The sequence below is a fragment of the Lacerta agilis genome, chromosome 1 (assembly GCF_009819535.1).
Source record: "Lacerta agilis isolate rLacAgi1 chromosome 1, rLacAgi1.pri, whole genome shotgun sequence".
Classification (NCBI taxonomy): Eukaryota; Metazoa; Chordata; class Lepidosauria; order Squamata; family Lacertidae; genus Lacerta; species Lacerta agilis.
The window spans coordinates 89,705,643-89,726,768 of record NC_046312.1 but is presented as its reverse complement, the minus strand read 5'-3'; the positions used below and the strand labels follow the sequence as shown (position 1 = coordinate 89,726,768).

General features: G+C 41.1%; 1 protein-coding gene across 2 annotated transcripts in view; it reads right to left on the bottom strand.

Moving 5' to 3' along the window:
• Window positions 1-477: 477 nt before the first annotated feature.
• PDIA5 (protein disulfide isomerase family A member 5) overlaps window positions 478-21,126 on the bottom strand; it is a 138,474-nt gene continuing 117,825 nt past the window's right edge. For both annotated transcript variants that reach the window (XM_033162684.1, XM_033162692.1), the window contains exons 15-17: window positions 20,544-20,614; window positions 5,453-5,587; window positions 478-2,101 (exon numbers count right to left, since the gene is read on the bottom strand). In XM_033162684.1, the coding sequence (XP_033018575.1) occupies window positions 2,021-2,101; window positions 5,453-5,587; window positions 20,544-20,614 (287 nt within the window). In that variant the 3' untranslated portion in view covers window positions 478-2,020. The remainder of the gene's footprint in view (window positions 2,102-5,452; window positions 5,588-20,543; window positions 20,615-21,126) is intronic.

Genomic DNA, 21,126 nt, shown 5'->3' with positions numbered 1-21,126 from the left:
GGTAGAGCATGAGACTTTAATCTCAGCATTGCGGGGCTCAGCCCCATGTTGGGCAAAAATATTCCTGCATTGCAGGGGGTTGGACTAGATGATCCTTGTGTTCCCTTCCAACTTTACAATTCTGCAGATCTATGTACTGGCAAGAAGTAGCCTCGGTAAGAGAGGCTGTGGGTTTTATTTCATTACAGATTTTCCGAATTTATCTGCTTCTTCCACCAGATGGAGCAGAGGAGTCAAGAGAAACAGCTTTACAAAGACTCTTTTGTTACTTGTAACTTGCCTTAACAATTAGGCAAGACAGTGGAAAGGAGACTTTTGTTCTTTCCCCACAGGGACTTTGAAAACATGGAAGTGGAGACTGGAGATGCTTGACCTTTCCCATGTGGCTAGTGAGAATGGCTAGCTGAAATGGTTTTTAGTCACCAGCACAGCAGCTTCAGGCAATCTGGTTTACGGAATGTTGAATAAAGGCAGCAATTAGAGCATATTTTCAATCTTTTATTCTTTTTGATCAAATTGGAAATCACAAAAAAATATAATAAATCCCATGGAGACACAATGTCCAGATCACCCTCACCTCACAGAATCTGCACATAATTACGGACTTTTAAAAGCTAGTTCTAGTAATGCTGTTATTTTCTTACATCACTGACAGGGGCTAAACAAATTTTTTTTAAAAGCACAACTTGCTTCTATAGAATTCTAAAAAAATTATACTTTCCTTTTGTAGTTAACTCACATAGACAAGCCTTTGGAACGTAAACAAGTATTGTTGCATGATGTTTCTTCATATCAAAAATATCAGTGCCTCTGTCAACAGTCAAATGGAATGCTTAGCAAATACGCAGTTCCTATGGTCAGATCATAAATTAAGTAGAACCTTATTTATACCTGCACTACACCACTCCTATGCTTACAGGAGCATTGGACAACGTGAGAGCAAACACATACACTGAGAGACATTCGGTGCTTGATATGTGCCGAATGCAGAGACATTTGTTTGAAATAACCCACACATTGTATAAAGATATGTAAACAGTACGGCAGATTAAAAAAAACAAACAAAACAAAAACCACCACTACAGTCAATTAAGATCTGAAATGGCCAATCAAGGCTTCTTCATTATTTCCCTATTATCCCTGAGCACCTTAAAAATTGCCCCCCCCCCCCCAATCTCTCTAGGAAGGAAGTGTAACCTAGCAAGACCGCAAGAGCATGTCCCAGTCACAACTGGCTGTCCTACCAGTTTGGCACTGCTGAACACAACTAGAAATGCACACACACTGTTCCTGGAAAAGGCCCCACTTACAAGATGCTTGCGTGATAATTGTGGCAGATCTGTCATTCAGACGCCACCAACTGCCCTGTTCTGGCAGATGTCCCATTAGCCATGCAGAGCGGGAGTGAGCAACGCAGGCTGATGTCTGCTTAGTACATGGACTATAAGGACAGAAAGTGCACTTAATCACACCTGGTTCCTGAAATAAGTGCTGTGCACACAAGCGCTATAATTGCACCCGAAGCGGCTTTGGGCAGAGTCCACTGGGACCACAAAGCTCTGTCTGTTTCCATGGAACTTGCTCCTGATGGATCCATTGCGCCTTCCTTTCATCCTCTCCCTCCAATTTTTAAAAGCCATTTCACATATAATATTCTTCAAAAATTAAAAAAAAAATGCAGAAATCACCTTGTCAGGGGAAATCACTATCAAACCTACAGATTACAAAAAAGATTGCATAGGAGTATCAAATGGGCATAGGTGCATCGAATGGAGAGAAAATGCTCTTCTTTTTGTTTTCCATAACAGAATATGGCAACAATGATGTCATTTATTTTTTCCTTTTAAAAATCAAATGATCTCACTTTATTTCAAAATTGTACAAAATGGCAAATGGCTGTTTGTAAAAAAAACAAAACCCCAAAAGTCTCTCTTTTTAAAAAGATGTGGAATCCCAGGCATTGTACCAGTGGCCCTGAGACCATTCACAGTGCAGTGGAAATCATCGTGTGAGGCAGAAATTACAACTCATCTTTCCTCTTCCCTATCTTTTCATGGTCTCGTTCTCTGAGCGTCCGCATGAAAGTCGAGAATCCAGACTCCTAGAATGTGAGAGGTAAAGAAAGGCATTGGTTGCACAGTGAAACTGGAACACAAGACTCCAACGCGTCTTCTACAGGCAAATGGACATGCAGTAGTGCAGGCAGAGGTAAAAGGAGCAGGTAAGGCAGGTCCTTGTATTTATATGACAAGTGACCATTTGGTCACAAACTGAACACTTCCCTTAAGTAAAAGCAACACTCAACAGCATCATGGTTGCCCTGAATGCATGGATGGGGTCAGAGCAGGAGTTAAGTGCCTCATCACTCTTCCAGAATCCTAGGTGGACGCAGCTATGTGAAGGATACATGGTGCGCATTGCTGCTGCTGCTGTCTTCATCTCCCCTGGCTCACTCTTGCCACACAACTTCCCCCAATTCCAATCTGCTAACACCCGCTCCTGGTCTTGGCTCACTATTTTCAAAAGCCTCCTGCCTTCACCACTAGAAACTGTATAATCTTCCTTCCTCAGAGTGGTAATCTCACAGTTCAGTCCCCACCCTGCCCACACCTGATCATATGTCCTTCATTATCTCAGTCCCCTCTTAAAAGCTTCCTCTGCTGCTGAGCCATTTTTGAGATGGAATAATCACTATAAGGAAAAGCTTCCAGCTAAACTCATCAGATGATTAAACTGCCTTGTGAAAGCTCCCCCATGTGAAAGTACTTGAAAGGTGTAACCACATTCTGAAACAAGTCATTACTAAAAATGAACATGAAATTTGCAGGGCAAGGGAGTTATTCTGCCATGTCTGTGAGAATTCTGCAGCAAAGAACTGTGCCTTTAATCTGCAGCATATTGTCTCTTTGTAAGTGATCAAAATAATGAGGTCATGCTCCCAAAACAGTGAGAGTTTGAGCCAAACTACCACAGAAGTCTGTAAGCTTTTCCATTAATTTCCAAGGGATTTAGATTAGACCTGACAACTCATCTGATCTATTTGGGCACATGATGCAGAGGGAATGGAACCACTGCTATTCTGTCGGCTGCATCTGTCAATTTTAATTCAGAATGTTCCGCATCACTAGTTGTGAAATTTGAGATCCTAGTAAACACCCCAAAGAACTAGCTTTTGATTAGCAATGTACCTGCTATTACAAGTGTTATCCGAAACACATTATCCAGCCCAGTGAAGCTGTGTGTGATGTTTCTTTCTCCATTTCTAACAAAATGTCCAATACCCAAGTAACTGTTGAAAAGGATATACAACTACAATTAAAAGAAGGCCCCCCCCCACTCTTTTTTAGTGCTCCACTTCAAGATGTGCTTAGCAGGTCCTGTTTTCAACATTGCATTGGTCTGTTATCTGCCTTTCTCCATGCTCACTGCAGTGTAGAAGCAGTCTGGGATCCAAAGAAGTTTAGGTGCATGGATTTATTGAACAGCAGCCACCACCACATGGTCAATTATTTCTTTTAAATCTGAAGGGACCGTCAGTACTGCTGTACGGTATGGGGTCTGTGGTTCAAAGACTGCGGGTGGTATCTAGTGGTGATTGGGAGAAGGAATCCATCAGCAAAACAACCAGGAATGTAATTTTCAGCAATTTCTCCTTCCTCCTACATTTATCTTAAATCTATTCTGAATGGCTGAAAGACCTCAGATAAATATTCTGCTGGGCATGCCCTGTACCTAAAGCAAGATACTTCTTTAGAGCCCCATAAGACAGATGAGCCAAAGTACGGTAAGTGCCATGAGTCCCACTGAGACTTCACAGGGAACGTTCTCTTTCACTGCATATGAGAAGCCCAGACTACTTTTTTTAACATGAGAGCTAGTAAGAGATTGTATCCTTATTTGCAATGTAATCAACACAGCCTTGCAACATATGAGTACAATGGCAGTATATTAGCAATTTGCTGTTGTACCAAAGATGCATTGCTAGAGTTACTCTCAACAGGGATAATACTACCTAACATAAGCTGAAATGTTGGCCTAGGAGGAAAGAGACTGGGGGGAGGGCAAGTTGCTCATCGCCACAAATGGAAATATTTTTAAACTAACGAAAGGATTTAACAAAATCTCCAATTTCCCAGTAAGCACTTGGCAGTTACAGTCTCCTCTGAGCACATAGGTTCCAGCTGGGTAGAGGGAGGCAGCCCTCTGCTAGTAATTGAGAGAGTGAAGATGGAGAGGCACTCTGTGCTAACTCAGATGTTAAGAAATGAAAAGGACAATTGAACACTAGGACAACTAGCCAGATTTCCCCACCCCCAAAGTGTGATTTTGAAAGAGCAAGTGTACACTTGTTTTTCTTCTTCTTAGCCAAACAAACAAGATCTGTTGGTTTTCATAAATCCCTTTACTTTTGTAAGCACATTTATAAAGCCAAAGAGATGTAGTGGCTTAAACTCAATTCCCTGTTATTTATATTTAGGCGGATAACACTTCATTCTAAAAGCAAAGCACAACACTTGATCCATGACAAAGTTTACAGTATGGCTTAGTTCATTAAGGATCAAATTGTGGAGGTGTTATCCTGACAGAATTCCCACATGAACAGCCTGTAAAAAGGCTCAACGAAGACCCACAGGATCCTATCACAAAGCCTCTCTTTCTATATGTCTACAGATTTTTTGCACCAGCAGCAATAATATTGCAGCCAAATGTTTCTCAACAACGTTTACTGGCCATATTAATATACAAAACAATCTTTCACATTAGCTCTCCATCTTCTCCAGGCAATTATTAAGAACTTAGCTATGGAACTTTAAACTGAGCATTCTCGAGTAGCTGGTAAACTTTTCTCTCCTCCATTTCAAGATACAAGTGAACTGTTAATAATCTATCTCTGCAAAACCTGAAATGTAAGGAGACATCAAGGTCACAAGCTAAAGGTGCCCAGTGCAAACTGCCCAGAAAATGTGGGTTTTGGTCACAAAACAAAACCAACAAACAACCTATTATCATTTGGCTGTGTGTAGCGAATTTCCAAATGTGTACAAGGCAACCGAAGGCTGAGATTCCTAATGAATATGGAGAGCCTATTGGAACAGCTTCTGCACTACATTGGCTAGGAGTTGATGTGGAAATGGCAGATGTTCAATTTTTGCATTTTCATTAGTGCTAAATTTTTAATAAATTATAAGATTCAAAATAAAAGCCTCCAAAATTTTCTACTGACTGAGTTAATTCCAGATGCTAAATGCATGCATTATGTGTGGAATAAGGTGACACAGTCATGAGGAATTCATAATGGAAGCATTAAAGTCATTGGCAAAATAACTGGCTCTGGATTGTGTCTCTGTTGTTGCTGCTGGTGATTTCACAGTTTGCTGATGAAACCACTTTAAAAAGATACTCCCTCCCCCCTCACACCAGTACATCTTTTAGAACAGCACCATGTACTTACCCCTCTGTCTCCATTATATTTTTCTATAAATTTTCCATAGTTGTAGTAGTTAAAGGTTGGGTAACCATCCACACCTTCCTGCTTACACAGGTCGTGGTTCTGTTCTTTGGCACAGTCCACCGCAGCATAGGCAATCTAGCACAGGAAGGAAAAGCAGATCAGCTGTCACTAAGTACGATCCCATTCTATGGCGCTCAGATGCTTTAAAAATGAAACACCTGCAGTTTCTCATAAGCTAAGATATGGTTCTCGAAGCTACCAACATGAGTCTGCCCAAACTGCAGGAGGCAATGGAAGACAGGAGTGCTTGGCGTGCTCTGGTCCATGGGGTCACAAAGAGTCGGACACGACTAAACGACTTAACAACAACAACAAAGATATGGGAAATATTTCCAAAGGCTAAGCACTACTAGAATCAGAATTCTGAGTTCTTGTTTTGCCAATTCCTGAGCATACGTGCTCAGGGCAGATCCAGCACCATACCCCCCTGTGCATTAGTGGAAAATCCTTCCACTTGCGCACAAAGGAATTATACTAAGCCACTATTTGGTTGAGTGAAATCACACAAACATGTGGGCTCCTCCTGGACATGAAGTTTCCTGCTGCGGCACACTAAGCTGTAACCAAGGTTTGTTCTGAAAGGATCCTGTCCCTTAAATTACAGTACAGCAATTCTTTAAGCGCATGAAGAGCAATGTCACTGCATCTCACAGAACAACTAGATATCTATCTATGTACTTAGTTTCATTGATATCCTGCTCTACATCCAAACATTCTCTGGGCAGGTAACAATGATACTCAATAAGACAAAGTAATCTCATTTAAAGTCACAGCAAAGCACAATAAAAACAGGACGTCAACAGTTTCACATTAAGCAGGCCAAATCTCAAAACAAACAGACAGGCTAAACAGTGGATGGGAAGGCATTCCAGAGCAGGGATGCTGCCAGGGGAAAGGATTGTCTATGCGTAATTTCCAAGGTTAGGACATTAAGGAGAGCCTCCATAGAGGATCTGAACTCCCTGGACTGCCACATACAGGAAGAGGAGTTCCCCCATGCATTAGAACCCAAGTAATCCTGGGCTTTTTATGCCATTTGTAAAACTTTTAATTTAGCGTGGAAATGGATTGGAAACAACTGCAAATATTTAAGAACTGGGAAAAGATTATTCTGACTGGAGACTCTGCTCAGGAGATGAACCACCACATTTCGCACCAGCCACAGTTTCCAAGTGGTCTTCAAGGGCAGCCCTGCATAGTATGTATGGCAGGAATAAAAATGAAAGGTTATCAGAGCATGGATTACTGAGGCCAAGCTATTCCTGTAGCTTCGTCATAGTGCCTTATTTAGTTGCTACATTTTACCTCCACCTTGCCCCCAGCTGAGTTCAAGCTGGCATGAATGAGATGTTCTCATTTCATCCTTTAATGTTAGGCTGAGAGGTGGTGAAACCCAACTAGTGCTCTTGCACAAAGGAAGGGCTTTGGCTCAAGGCATCGGCTAATGAAAAGGGTGAGGGGATTTCTGCTGATTCCACTGTCCTCAGGGAAATATACATACTTCCATACCACTTTCCACCCTGTTCTGGAGGGTCCCCCAACAATCTGGAACAGATTTTCAGAGGGTACTTTCGCCTGCAGGTAGCGGGGGGCGGGGAATTGCCTGCTCTCCTCTTTTGCTGGTGGACACACCTCTGCTAAATCAAGAGCTCTTCTGTAAGTGCATGAGCAACAGATGGATTCCACCCAGTGATATGCAACCCAAAGAGCATTGTGGATGAGTGGAGATTGAACTCCAGGTCTCCCCAGTCCAAGTCCAACCCACAACCCTCACTATTCCTAAACCATCAGTGGAATAGTCAGAATCCAAATGACAGGGATAGGATGGGGAAACCTCAACATTGAACCAATGTACAGAAATAATGCACCTGGTTCAGTAGCATGGGTTCAGTTCCTAGAGGCTGGATATAAGATGGGCTGGATGTAGATTACTCAGAACCCAAGGCAAAGTCCTAACACACAGGTATTAGATGCACAGCTACTTGACTAGGTTTTAGCATGTGAGTATGAGACAGTGGCTAAGAATATGATCAAATCCTACCTGAGCCACAAATTTACCACATATCTTCCAAGGCCACCAAAGGATTACTGAGATTACATTAAGATCCTTTAAACACATTTTTTTAAAAATAAAATAAAAAAGATATACTTGAAATATACATTTGAAAGGTAATGCAAAGTATTATCACATGCTGCCTCAACAGACTTCATTATAGCTGCTACATTATGTCTCAGGAAAAGGCCTGGCAGGTGTTAATTCCTAAGAATTATCCTGCAATGCTCTGCTCTCTCACCAGGACTCTAGATGATCCTTCTGCCTTTAGCAGACACTAATAGGCCAACACTACCGCAACAGCACTTTCTAAGACTATACTGCTATTAATACACATTTGCTTCACTACATCTGCTGGGCTCATTCCTGTAGAAAAGTCATTTGTTCAGTTTTAATCCCGTTTAAATACAGATATGGGAGCCTTCTACTTTAATTTTATTGTGACTGCTGGCTAGAATCTATTGAAGGGAAATTTAATGCAGTTTTAAAATTTAGGATTCCATTACACTGCTTCTTTTAGACTATCTGCTCATAATACCCCCCCCCCTTGCCTTCCGGGCTGTTATTGAGCCGCAGTCCCATAATTAAATGTCATTTAATATTCCATTATGACCTCTAACTTTCTGGTGACATGCAGTAAATGTTACACATGCACCTACAGCGGCATTCTTACTAGTTATTAACAGCTCTGGACAAGTCATTTTCTTTCTATTCCATTTGTTCACTCTGTGCTCCCCCTAATTACTCCCTTGCTTGAATTGTTGCTGCCTCCCCACAAGGTCTTCTTTCGCTTTAGAGCCATCTACTGCCGCGCAGTGAGCAAGTGTTGTTTACTTGTCAATGCAAACTCATCTGCTGGGTTAGGCAAGCTGGCCGGTATCTTGGCTGGCAGCAGCAAAGCCAGTTCACTTCCTTTAGGCGTACCCAGCTGGCATGTGACAGTTAAAGTTATTTCCACTTAGGATTGTCATTTCCACTCAAAGTGTACGTTCTCAATGGGATTGACCCAACACATCTGACTGGCCCTTTGGAACCCTTTGTAAATGTTTAACTGACAAATGCTCCTTCTACATGGATATTGAAGCGGTGCAGTCCCTGAGCCAAAATAAGAGAGAGAGAGAGAGAGAGAACGAGAACGCAAAAGCTCAGAGAAGCGTGCAATTCAACTGAGGAAAAGCTCAGTCAGCCTCTTTATACATTCTCTGTAAACCCTTCCTCAGCCCATCTCTTAATTTTCCCAGCTGCATTATAACCCCTTAAAGTCTGTCAATAACCAGCTTATGAATAACTAGCAGCATTATTTAGGCTGAGTCCATACTTGTTATTATTTCCCATAGTAGGGCTAGGTAGTGTGATGTCCTCCAGGTGTTGTTGGATTCCAGCTCCTATCAGTCTCAGTAAGCATGTCCAACAACATCAAGAGGAAAGATGTTGTGCACTCTTATCCTACACCTTTCTCTATGAAGGGAAAATTCATATTAGAAGGAAAAATAAAATGAGATCTGGTGAAGCACTGGCAGCAGCAGGAGAAGATAGGTGGTGGCACTTCTGGTTTTGCCTCAAGCAGAGAAACAGGAGGCAACGCCCCCTGGCCAGAAACCTAACAAATCAAGCAAGAGAAAGTGCACTAATAACACTGCCAGTTGATTTAATAGCTACTGTATGTTCTACTATTATTAAGAAGTAGAATTGCTGGTGAAGTCCTGGAAGGTGCTGCATGCTCAAGATTTCTTGAAGCCTGAGGTCAAGGCGCTTCCTTAGCCATTCATGTGAATCATCTGAACTGTGGAGGCTGTGGAAACCTTTGTAGCAAAACCTTTGCTAGCCTGGCAAGGATTGTCCTAGATTGTTCATGTCTGCCTGTCAAAAGATTCATGCAGCCAGCAGTGACCTCTCATGGTAGTACAATCATAGTCTTTGACAGCCAGAATCTGTGAAGACATGCATGGTTTCCTGGCTGCCAAAGGCTTTGACTACTGTCTGCACAAACTATCTCTACTGTCTGCACAAATGGTAGCCACCAGTAGTCAGCCAATACATTTGTAATAATGTATTGTAATAATAATAAAAATAAAAATAAAAATAATCAGCCACCAATAATCAGCCAATACAAAAGTCAGCCAATACATTATAAAATATATTTTGCATGGAAATGGCTTGTTTTTGAGCCACAAGATGGCTTTGCCCATCTCCACTTGCCGACAGTAGCAGACCAAATAATTCCAGCAACAGAAGTGTACAAGCCACCAACTATCATTTGTGTTAACATTAAGATGAATGCTAGCACATGGCATGTCCCCAGACTTAAGTAATATTATTTACATAATAAAGATAAGCTCACTCAAACTGAGCTTATATAAGCATGTGCCCAAGAGATCAAAAGCAACCAGCAATTAGCATCATTCTTAAATAGCTGCCTTTCTCTTTCTCTCTCTCTTTTTTAAAAAAAGCCACTATAGGGAAGGCTGCTACTTATCTAATTAACACTGTGGCTCTAAAGATACCCAGTTGGTCTATAGTTAAATCCTGCTCAGCCTCTTGTTGATTTGAGCAAAGTACATACCAAGGTTTTTTTTATCATTGGGACCAAGAAATCCTTTTATAATGTTTAAGATTACTGTAATCAGTCCTTTTTTCCCCTGGGGGTACTCAAGGGTACGCAGTACCAGCACCTTCACACACACACACACACACCCCTCCACAAATGTTAACAGTGTGGCACTTATTATAACAACTTTATGGTGAGTTCCAGCACCATTTTTCTATTAAAAAGAAAAAAAGAGAGCACTGACTGTAATTCACATCATTAGGTCCCGTTTTTAAAAAGCCAATCTAGGTTTGTACTTCACATGCATTGAAGCTGGCCTTGGAATTTTAGGCTGCATCACTGAAAACAACAACTCAATTTTAATCTATTTCTATTTCACACAGCTCTTCATGGTGGATCCAAACATCATTTAACACCCATTTAGCTACTTTCCACATGGAAAAGTCAACCCAGTTTTGCTAAGCTCCCACAACAGGGAAGCAGTGATGCTGGGTTTCATGTAACCAGATGTGACAAATAATTGCATTTCATCATGCAATTAGAGCCATCACCCAGCAATTTTTAAGTGGCCACTGCTGACTTTACTGTCACTTGAATCCACCCTTGGCCATCTCACAGGTAACACAGATGTGTGAGTAAGCAAAAATACCCGAGTCAAAAGTTACAAGTGGTGCAGCCAAGATTTATTGCACAAATATTAAAACCCAGAAGTGAGCTTTTCATTAAAAAGAGACCCCTAGTCTTTTTGAGCCATTGCATCATTTCCTCAAAATAGTTATTTGCTTCTTTATGTTATGATTTAATGCTTAAGATTCTCACTCTGTTTTAATCTGAGAAAAGTTTGTAAGCTATTTACTGCCTAAATTTATAAATTGCTTGATTGAAGAAGAAAAAAACACCCTCAAAAAACCACAAGGTGGTTTACAAAAAGAATGCAATTATCAATAGAAACAGCTATTTAAAAATTAAAATAAAATTAAAATCAATGATAAGCTAAAAACAGATTAAAACACATGCAAACATTCTACATATCTGGGTAATGTTTTTAGCAAGTACTGTGCTGGGGGGAAAAATACAATGAAGGTGCCTGTCTGATGTCAATAGGCAGGGCATTCCACACTAAAATACTGATTTATTCCAAATGTGGAATGAATACTATGCAGCACCTGTAACCGTGCCAGTTCTGCTGATCGAGTAGACTTATATGGGGCAAGGCGATCTAAATATTATTTATTTAGTTCATTTTCTATTCTATTCCTTCTCAAGGTCCTTGAGCAGGTATCAGCAGCTAAAAAGAAAAAGAGGAGTATATTGACAAAATACCTGTACCCAATTACATTTTATCAGATGCCTGTTCAACCCTAGTTGTTGAACGCCAACCTGAAAAGAATTTTTTACAGTTCTTCTGGAAAGCATTCAGCCCTGGAATTTCACAGACCTCTAGGGAAAGAGTTTTCTGTCTTGCTCTTCAAACTGAGCACATGAATGATACTGTCAGAAAGCTGTTCTTGGTTAATTGCACAATGGTACAAAAGGAGAGGAAGTGGTCTAAGGTATGTAGTGATGAATGAAGTACTCATTAATACATTAATTTACCATACTGATGCTTCTGAATTTACCCCCTGGTTAATCAGGTAGCAGCAGTGGCTAGGAATGTTTTCTGACTCTATGCGGAAACACCAATAATTTTTTTTGGGGGGGGGGGAAGGAATATTTTCTGACGTGCCCTGGCTCAAATCATCTCCCCCCCTATTGGTTAGAACACTTTGTTCTTTATAGAAAAAGGTGTTTTGGACAATGAATAGCTAAATTGAATGGGGGGGGGAGGAAAACGGCATGCAACTGCAAACAAATTTTATTTTAAACGTTTTTGTGTGTTTAGTTTTTTTTGGCAATGGACATATAGTTGTAAACAATTATTAATAATTACTTTTCATTAGAACTTTTGATAACTTGCATTAATGCCATATATCTTAATATGTATATTTTTCTTGATGCTCAAGTTCCTAGCTTTATCACAGTGATGGTTAGAAGTTTTACCAGCAGATGATTTTCTGGCTGTTTAACAGGTTTTTATTGTTATAATTTCACAACTCCCCTGAAAAAGAACATAAATTTGAAACATACTCAGATTTCAATAAGGGTATTGTCTAAATGAGAAGTTTCTTTGAAATTTATTGTTGTTGTTCTGCTAACTTTTCAAAAAAACCAAGGGTGAGATGCAAAAGAGAAGGACGTACACACCTCCAAGACCTGTGAACTTTGCCACTTTGAGATCTTGTATTGTAAGAGTGCATGGTCTGGTTGTAATGATGTTAAAGTGGCCTGAAAACTTCAAACCATTTATTTGTAATCTTTGCTAATCTTAATGCAACAGCTTTGCTATTCCCCTGCTAATTGGGAGGTGTTAATCAACAACAGCAAAGCGTCACCATATTAAGTGGATTAAAATCATTTGATTTACACACTACATTAGCAGCTTTTGTTTCTACTGCTCCCTACGCCCCCACTGAATATATATTAAATAGAAAATGAATAAATATTTTTCACAATCTGTATCCCAGAAGGTCAATGGAAAGAGGGAACTGGCTGCAAATATATACACATTTGTTTGCCTCCTAGGCAGTCAGATGTCAGCAATATTTCCACAGAAATAGGTTTCTCTTGGGTTACCAATTCAGGGGGTGAAACAGAAATAAATTTCCCTCATAGTTTCTATGGCCTTGATGGAAGAATAAATGATCAAATGAGCAGTAAACAAATTCAGCAAAATTTTTAAAAAGAAACTTTTTAAGGGGGGGGAATGATTGATTATACATTGGAAAATGAAAAGAAACAACTCCTAGCAGTGCTTTATTTGTAAAACTAGGGCTGCCATATGTCTGGGATTAACAGAACAATACTGGGATTTCAAAGGCGGAAGTGATGTCCAGTCCAGGGGGAATTTTGGAAGGGGGTGGGGAGCTCAACAACTTTCAAATTTTCCTAAAAAGAAGCTTGGGGTGTCCTGGTTTTTACTCTTTGAAATATGGCAATCCTACCTTATTCACCAAGCCTATATTTGGAGTATGTAATGTCTGAGAGAGCAAGTCAAACCATTGCCTCATGTCCAGTATGAATCTGGACTCTTAAAACTTTGCACAACAAATGGGGATTTATGCAGCTTCTGCCCGGCCCCCGCCAAAAAGTCCCCTTGTGTAGGAAATGTATACTTTTTGTGCCTTCTACAATTTCCAGTTTTAATTTAAATAATATGAAGCACTCAGGAAAGACATGGGTTGTGATATAGGGGCATCAGTGGGATGGAGGAATTGGTGAAAATCAGGGACGGGCACCTTGTATGAATAAAGCTGTCGCGGGAGAAGTGACAGGTATACTTTTTCTTTTTTGTGGAACTCTTAAGCGGAAATAAACCAACTGAAGAACACTGAAAATTTAAGACTACTACTTTTATCCACAGAAAGTGCTCCAAGGGCTTCTCCATTCATTTCCAACACTGAAGACACTATACATGTGTAATGACAGTGAAGAGACTGGGGAATCCCCACCGTGTGTGTGTGTGTGTGTGTGTGTGTGTGCCTTGAATCAGAACCAATGGCTGATATAATTTGAACAGTAGCTGCTGTGGTAAGAATGAAAGCAAACCAGCTATGCTATTACTTTTTTAATTAAAAAGAATTCAAAAAGATTACCCACTTCTTTGTGTTCAAAATAGATGGTTTATTGTAGCTTCTAAAAAAAAAACCCATCGCCATTCATGTTGTTAGATTCAAAAGGAGATGTTGAGTTTCTTGAAATGTGAACATTAAACTGTCAGTTCCTCAGTGCCTTATCTGAAAATTGCAGCTAGTAAGTCCCTGCCTCTGTGGGATTTGCAAGAATAAGTTGGAGAACCATTTTCAGCACTATTCATATCATGACTTCTTCAAGCGAAACATATTCCAAGAGAGCAGTAAAACACAGCTTTCTGTTCTAGAGTGATTTATAGATGCAACTGTGAGACATCTTTGGCCCATGTTGTTATAGTATCTGAGTGCTTCATATTATTTAAATGCACTTGTATCTACATGATCTCTTGTATCACTGACAGCTGATATAACTGGTGGTTAAAACACTCAATCTGTATTCCAAGTGGAAGTATACGTTTGAGGCTGAGGCCGGAACTAGCTATTTTATTACATTTGTGTCTTCTGTCAAAAGCAGCAGCTTTATACCCCCCCTTTCTCTGATAATATAAACCTGATTTGGGTGCTGAATCCCCTCACTTGCAAGCAAACATGTGAAGAGAAATTAGGTATTCTGCCAAGCCCCACCCTCTCTGTTATGTCAACTCTACGCAAGTGTGAGGGCAAGGGCCAGAGGGAGGGGGCCTCTTGGACTTTGGCCACAAGATTAAGAATCCTGACTGTTCAGGGTTCAAAATAGTGTGGGGAGCCGCAAGTAGATGTTTCTCTTCATGTCAAACTTTTGTCTTCACACTTGTGGAGGGCTCAAAACTATTGAGAGAGTGGGTTAGTCCTGGCAACATATCAACCCTTATTCTCATGTTTTGTTTTACACACAAGACTGGATCCCTGAATAGGGCTGTAGTAATTGTATGATCTGACATGGTCATAATTCATCTTTCCTTAACCCTGAAAACAGCCACCAATGAGATGGAATGGGGGTGAGGCCTCATAGTTGCCAAAACTATTCAGTTCTGGCCTTACTGCAATGCTATGGTCATCACTTGCTTGATACATCACAATAAGGCAAGTTAAAGTGGTCAGATCCATCAACACGCTGCAATTATTCCCTGCCCTTTTAAGGAATCCTTGTCTGTCAGATTCCCCTCCAGATTTTAGCATTCAGTTTTATACTTTGACCATCCCACAGCCAACTATGTATAAATCAGTTGTCTTCTGAAGGTGTGTTGAAGTAAAAACGTGGAGGAGCGTGGAATGAAATGATTAAAAAATGTAAATACAAAATTTAAAACTGATTTTAGGTGTGTTAGAAATTACAAATAAATATAGACTAGCTTTAGGGTTGTTGTTTTAATTTCAGCAGACCTGTGCAGTGCTATTTCCTTTTCCTTTTCAGAATTGTTCAACAGAACACCTGGAGTATTTTTTTGAAAGAGGGAAATTGCACATGGCACATATCCATGGGTGGTGGCCCCTGCCATGAAGTCAGAATTGGGTAGTAGCCAGGAGTCTAATGGGGTCATGTGTGATCTCAGAAATGGGTCAGTGTGTTATTACAATGGCTTGTCAACCCTGAGAAGTACTCATCTTCAGCACTTTAAAACAGAAATATTATATAGTACAGTATAATCAAGATTTCTTTTTGCCTTACATCTTTAGTCACAGGGTTTTACACCCTGACTCTTCAACCAGATTTCCTTCCTGGTCTAGGAATTCAAGCAAGTCTCTGCTAGTGATTATTCAAACTCAAATGAGCAAACAGCAAAGAATTAACTACAGACTCAGCTTCGCTTCGCTTAAATGACTCCATTACGTGCAGACTTTGGAGCCAAAGTTCAGGCCCCCACAGACCCTGTACTTGGGTGGGTAGGTGAGCAAAATAACACGCTATGCTCTCCACTCCCCAGACAATGCTATAAAGTGAGGAGCAGTTGATTGTAGGCCGGGGGGGGGGGGAGCTGCACTGTGCCTTATGAAGCAAATCACTGTGCGATCCAGGTTCCAGTAGCTCATCAACTTCCAGCTGCAAATGGCAGGCTGCTGGAAGTGCATCCAGCAAAGTGATACACAGCACTAGCCACTTGGTTGGTCAAAAAGGTTTTTTTAAGAAAGCAGAAGCAGAGTAGCAGCAGCAGTGGAGACAGGAGAGAGGAAATAATAATAGCCCTGCTGACCAAAAGGTTAAAAATGTGGGGCAGCAGCAAGGGGGACACCATAGCAGTGGAGGTAGGAGAAAGCAGTGGGCCAGGGCAACGGTGGTGGAGAAATGACCAGAGCAGTGTGGGCCCTCTAGCAGAGGACCCCTGGCTCGGTGCATTCTCAAACCTGGAAGTGCCTTTGGTTTACACCCCCCACCCCACCCCTTTCCAGCCTTTCCCCTTTCTTTTCACAGACTGCCTTTCTAGCTACCACAGGAGGCTGTAATAATAAAAGTCTCCTGCAGGAGCACTTGGCCTTTCTCCCATTAAAATATGTACCACCACACATCAGCTTATTGATTCAAGGAAATAAATCTCTGCAGGAGCAAATATTGACTTTTGTTATGAAAATGGAAGTGAATAACTAACTGAACATTGATTTTGGAAAGGAATGAAAAAGGGCAGGTTTTTAATTTCTCCCCCTTTCCTAAGTGTTCCTTTAAAAAGGATAACATTTCAGTTGGGAAAAGAATAGCTTAGAAAGTAGTCAACTAAAGATGACAAATCTCTGCTTACACAGAAAAGGATGTTGTTGCCAAATGCCTTAAAGGTTGGGTTATGCATGGGGCGTATTGCAAATCTTCTGTTCCCTGACAATGACTGTGCTGTTGCTTTATTTCTGTTAAGTATTATACATCATAAACACAGTGCTTCTTGGCCAAGCTAACCATGGAGCCTCGAGATGTCTTGGGATTTGCAGGGGGCTGGTAGAAGGCGCAAGGGGATTTCCAGGAGATCAACCAACACTTGACTGTGAGGGCTGTTTAATACATAACACAGCTGTGACAAACCCATGGCTGTCACCAACTTCAGGGAACCAAACCTAATTCAGTCTCGCTGGAGAGTACTATGACGTATGATCTGTACTATGATGGCTGGTGCCCACTGGACTTGTAAAGCTGAAGACAGGGAAACCAAGTAGTAGGTGGCGCCAGAGACACCCCATGACTGGTAGAAAGAAAGAAAGAAAGAAAGAAAGAAAGAAAGAAAGAAAGAAAGAAAGAAAGAAAGAAAGAAAGAAAGCTGCTAGAGGATACATGAAGGTGAATAAGGCAGTGGCCATTCACGCTAATGAGCCAGCTTCTTCTGCACCTGTATAAGACATGCATCTTGTCAACACATGCTTATGTATATATAGAAAACATTTTACAACGGCATCTTGAGTTTGGAACACTTAGAACTAATTCAACTTTTGGTTGCTAAAATTAATAAACAATAAAGAGCATGAATTTGCCAAGTGCTGTACACACTGACAGTCCCTCCCCACAGGATTACAATTTAGAAGACATGTTGCAAAAAGGGATGTGGGAGGTGGGAGCAGCAAACAAGCCCAAATTATCAAAGCTACATAGCAGTTCTTAATAATGATCAGCTTGGATGGAAACTGTTCAGGGAGGGAAAGAGCCAAATGATAGCTGATCTCTCAACTAATCCAGCAAGGTGGGGGCACGGATCCATCTTGCCTTCTGCAGCAGCGGAATTGATTGCATGCACATCGCTTGATAATCCTTATGCAAAATGCCTCCGCTAAAATGCATTCTCTACTGATGTGAGTGATATGTAAGTTCTGACCTGGTGTTATCATTTGAAACCACAAATAGGAAAACATTCTCAGATGGGGGGGGGGGACTCCTCTGAAATACTGCAGGAAGAGTAAAAGTTCACAGATATGGAATATCAAATAAAACAAATTACTGAAAGTCTAGCCTTTTCTTCTTCTTCTTAATTAAACCTTACTGGGTTTTTTAGAGCAGTTACAGTATTTTGGAGCCCTGTTTCACTTTCTCTGTAGTGAACTGCAGAGCAACCAGTCCACAAAGACACTTGTGTAAACTTTACACAAGAATTGTTTAAAAAAGTACAGTCATACCTCGGGTTACAAATGCTTCAGGTTGCGTGTTTTTTGGGTTGCGCACCGCGCCAAACCCAGAAGTACCAGAACGGGTTACTTCTGGGTTTCGGTGCTCGCACATGCGCAGAAGCACCGAATCGCAGCCTGCGCATGTGCAGACGTAGCGCTGCGGGTTGCGAACGTGCCTACCGCACAGATCACGTTCGCAACCCGAGCATCCGCTGTAGTTGCAAATAAATTATCTAGCACTTGCATTCCTGTGCTGTGCTGCAGCCTCTGTAAATTATCCATTAAGGACATTAGCAGACCACAAGAAGTACTTCAGCAGAATTGGATTGTGTATGATTGAAGGAGGAGTCCAAAATTATCAATCTCTACCACCTTGAAAAGTCAAGAGGGGGGAAAACAAAGCTGTTTTTCCTGTGTGCCTGGCCTTGAGGAACCCCCACCAAACTCAATATTCTCAATTTGAACTTTGGTTCCACCTCATTAAATTTTATACCACGGCACTTTAGCTGTTAACTACCACTGGTTGAAATAAGGGTTCCATCCATCAATCATCGTCTCGAGGGCTAAAAGACCCTCTCTCAATCTCCAGCAGTTTTTGAACAATCAAGACATTTCACCCAGCGGAAGGATTGAGCATGTGGAATTTCACCCATCTGTTTAGCAGCATTCTTGGAAATTAAGCACACAGACATCCTGGCAGGGATCTCATTGATTGAGAACGACCCACATAATTCCCTCTCCTCTAGTTTGTGGTATTCACACACAAACACACACAGCAGCCATGGGGGGAATAGCATCTCATGTGTGGAAGGCTTTATTTGAAGCAATAAATTGTTTGGTTTATTTAGAAATTGCTTCAAGGTGATGCATAGGAAGGGATTCCCTCATTCATTAATAAAGATGTAGTAGATGGATTGCTTAGCACTGGTGGTGTGTTCAAGGGGAAGCTGGGTGCACACTAAAAGGGTCAGGACCTTATTTATTTATTTATTCATTCCACAGTATCTTAGTCAAGAAGCAGACCCACAAAGTAAATATCAGCCAATCAAAATATTCTTTAAAAAGTCGGCAATGTTTCATTTTTTCAATATATCAATTAACACAATCCGTTTTCTCCCCCTCTCTTCCCCTCCTCAGACAGTAACGAGCCTTTCACAGGAGCCCAATCCATCCACCCATATATCCAAATGTTCTCTCTGGGTTCATAAACTTAACACTTGACTCCCCAGGCAGAAGAAATCATTTTCAGGTGCACCCCGCCCACCATTATTTGTGTGAGGAGGTGTTGGCTCTGCAGCACAACTAGGAAGCATGCGTTCTGAGGCACAGCCCATAGACAGGGAGTTGCATCTTGGGAGCAGCTTTTCTCCTCTTAAAGAACCTCATAAAAGGTAGGGGAGAAGTGGATTCATCGCAACTTGTTCTTTGCGTTTCTTGCTACTGAAGGGGTAAGCTGTGATGTCCACTTCCTTCTCTCAGCCTATATGGCTGCAGTTACGAGTCCTGCTCTAGTTCAGCTCCTATCTCTGGTAGTAAAATGCTATGTATCTAATCTGCATTTAATATAAAATCTTGGGGGAGGAAAGTGTACCTGCTAGAGTACTTCCTCGCAACCTTTAAAAAAAAATTGTTCCTTTTAAACAATTCCTGCCTTTTTAAACAACTCTTTGCAAAGTTTACCTGAGTGGGGTTTTTTGTTTTTTTTACTGGCCTCAGTGAAACTTCTAGTAATGTGATAAACAAAATGAGTTGTTACTACCCCATAAGGTAGTAAAAGAATAGCTAAAAACTAAAATTAGAAGGCTTAATAGTAGGCATATAAGCAGCTGCTCAATCAGGATGGGGAGCATCCACAATCTTGATCAGGTGAATCTACAGTTATCTGAGCTCTAAAATGAATGCCTGGAGGCCTTTTACCTCTCTCTCAAAACTTAAGTTAGCAGGGCCACTGAATAAGGCACTGAATTATTTGCTAGAAGACAGGGGGTTTTTTGGGGGGTGGACAGAGTGAGATCCTCCCATCCTGAAGAGTTATCTGAGAAAGCCTGTACACATTGAGCCAATTCTGCATCAAGCCATGGAAGGTCCACTGATTAATAAGGACAACCCACTCTTAGAACTGAAAAGCAGGTGGTCTCTTTCAGCAGCAGGATCAGCTGCAGTAACAGCAGCAAACGAAGCTCCAGAGTTTCTCAGGTGTCATATTTCCCTTCTTTGAATCTTGGCCATTGAGTTTGAAATGAACTCTATGACTCAAGTTAGGACTGAAGAGAGAGAGGAAAAAAAGTAGTATATCATGGGAGAGTAACATGAACCAAACCACATTTATTTAAGCAACAAATTAGGAGAAATGAGTGGAATTTGTTATCTTACTGCAGGGATGGGGAACCTATGGCCCTCCAGATGTTGCTGGATGATAACTCCCATCATCCCTGACCACTGCATATTTTGGCTAGGGCTGATGGAAGTTGGAGCCCACCAACATCTGGAGGGCCACAGGTTATCCACCTCTGGCTTACTGCCTTTGCTTTAGTTGATAAATTAATTTCTTCAGTTGTTTTGTCACTGCTTTAAAGCACAAGCTCAGCATTTCACCATTTTAAAACCTGGGTAAAAGTTGTTAGCAGAAAAGGATGGCTGTGGTGTTCTACATAACACCTTAGAAAAAATCCAAAACAGGATTACCTTTCGATCTTCTTTAAATAGTTCTGCAGCTGTTGTGAAATGGGGGATGGAGTTTTTACAGTGTGGGCACCCTGCAGATTAAGAGAAAAACAACATTAATCATCAAATTAGTTTAGATATTCTTAGATATTCAGTGTAGCTGCACATGGTGGCAAGTAAGGCATTGGGAGTGTGCAAATCTGATTCCACTTGAGTGGGCATCACCACTGGGTCATGTGTTCATATATGCATTATCTTACAATATTCCACTGGGGTGGAAGGATCACGGGTAACAACCCACACATGGCATATTTTCATGGTCCCAGCTTGCACGTACCTGGAACTGTGGTCTCCACCCCACTACATGAAGGATATTACCATTCAGCTAAATGTATGAAACTGGCCCAAAACACAAGCCACCAAATGTGCGATTTCACATCATTTTAATTCACTGAAATATCCCAGGGTTATTTCACCAGCATTGCCTAGTAGCACCAACCTATGAACTGTACATTACATTTGTTATAGAAGTGAGAAGTTTCGGAAATCTGGCACATGCTTCCCCTTGGTGCTTGTGAAAGATGGTGATGCCCGCGCAATCTTC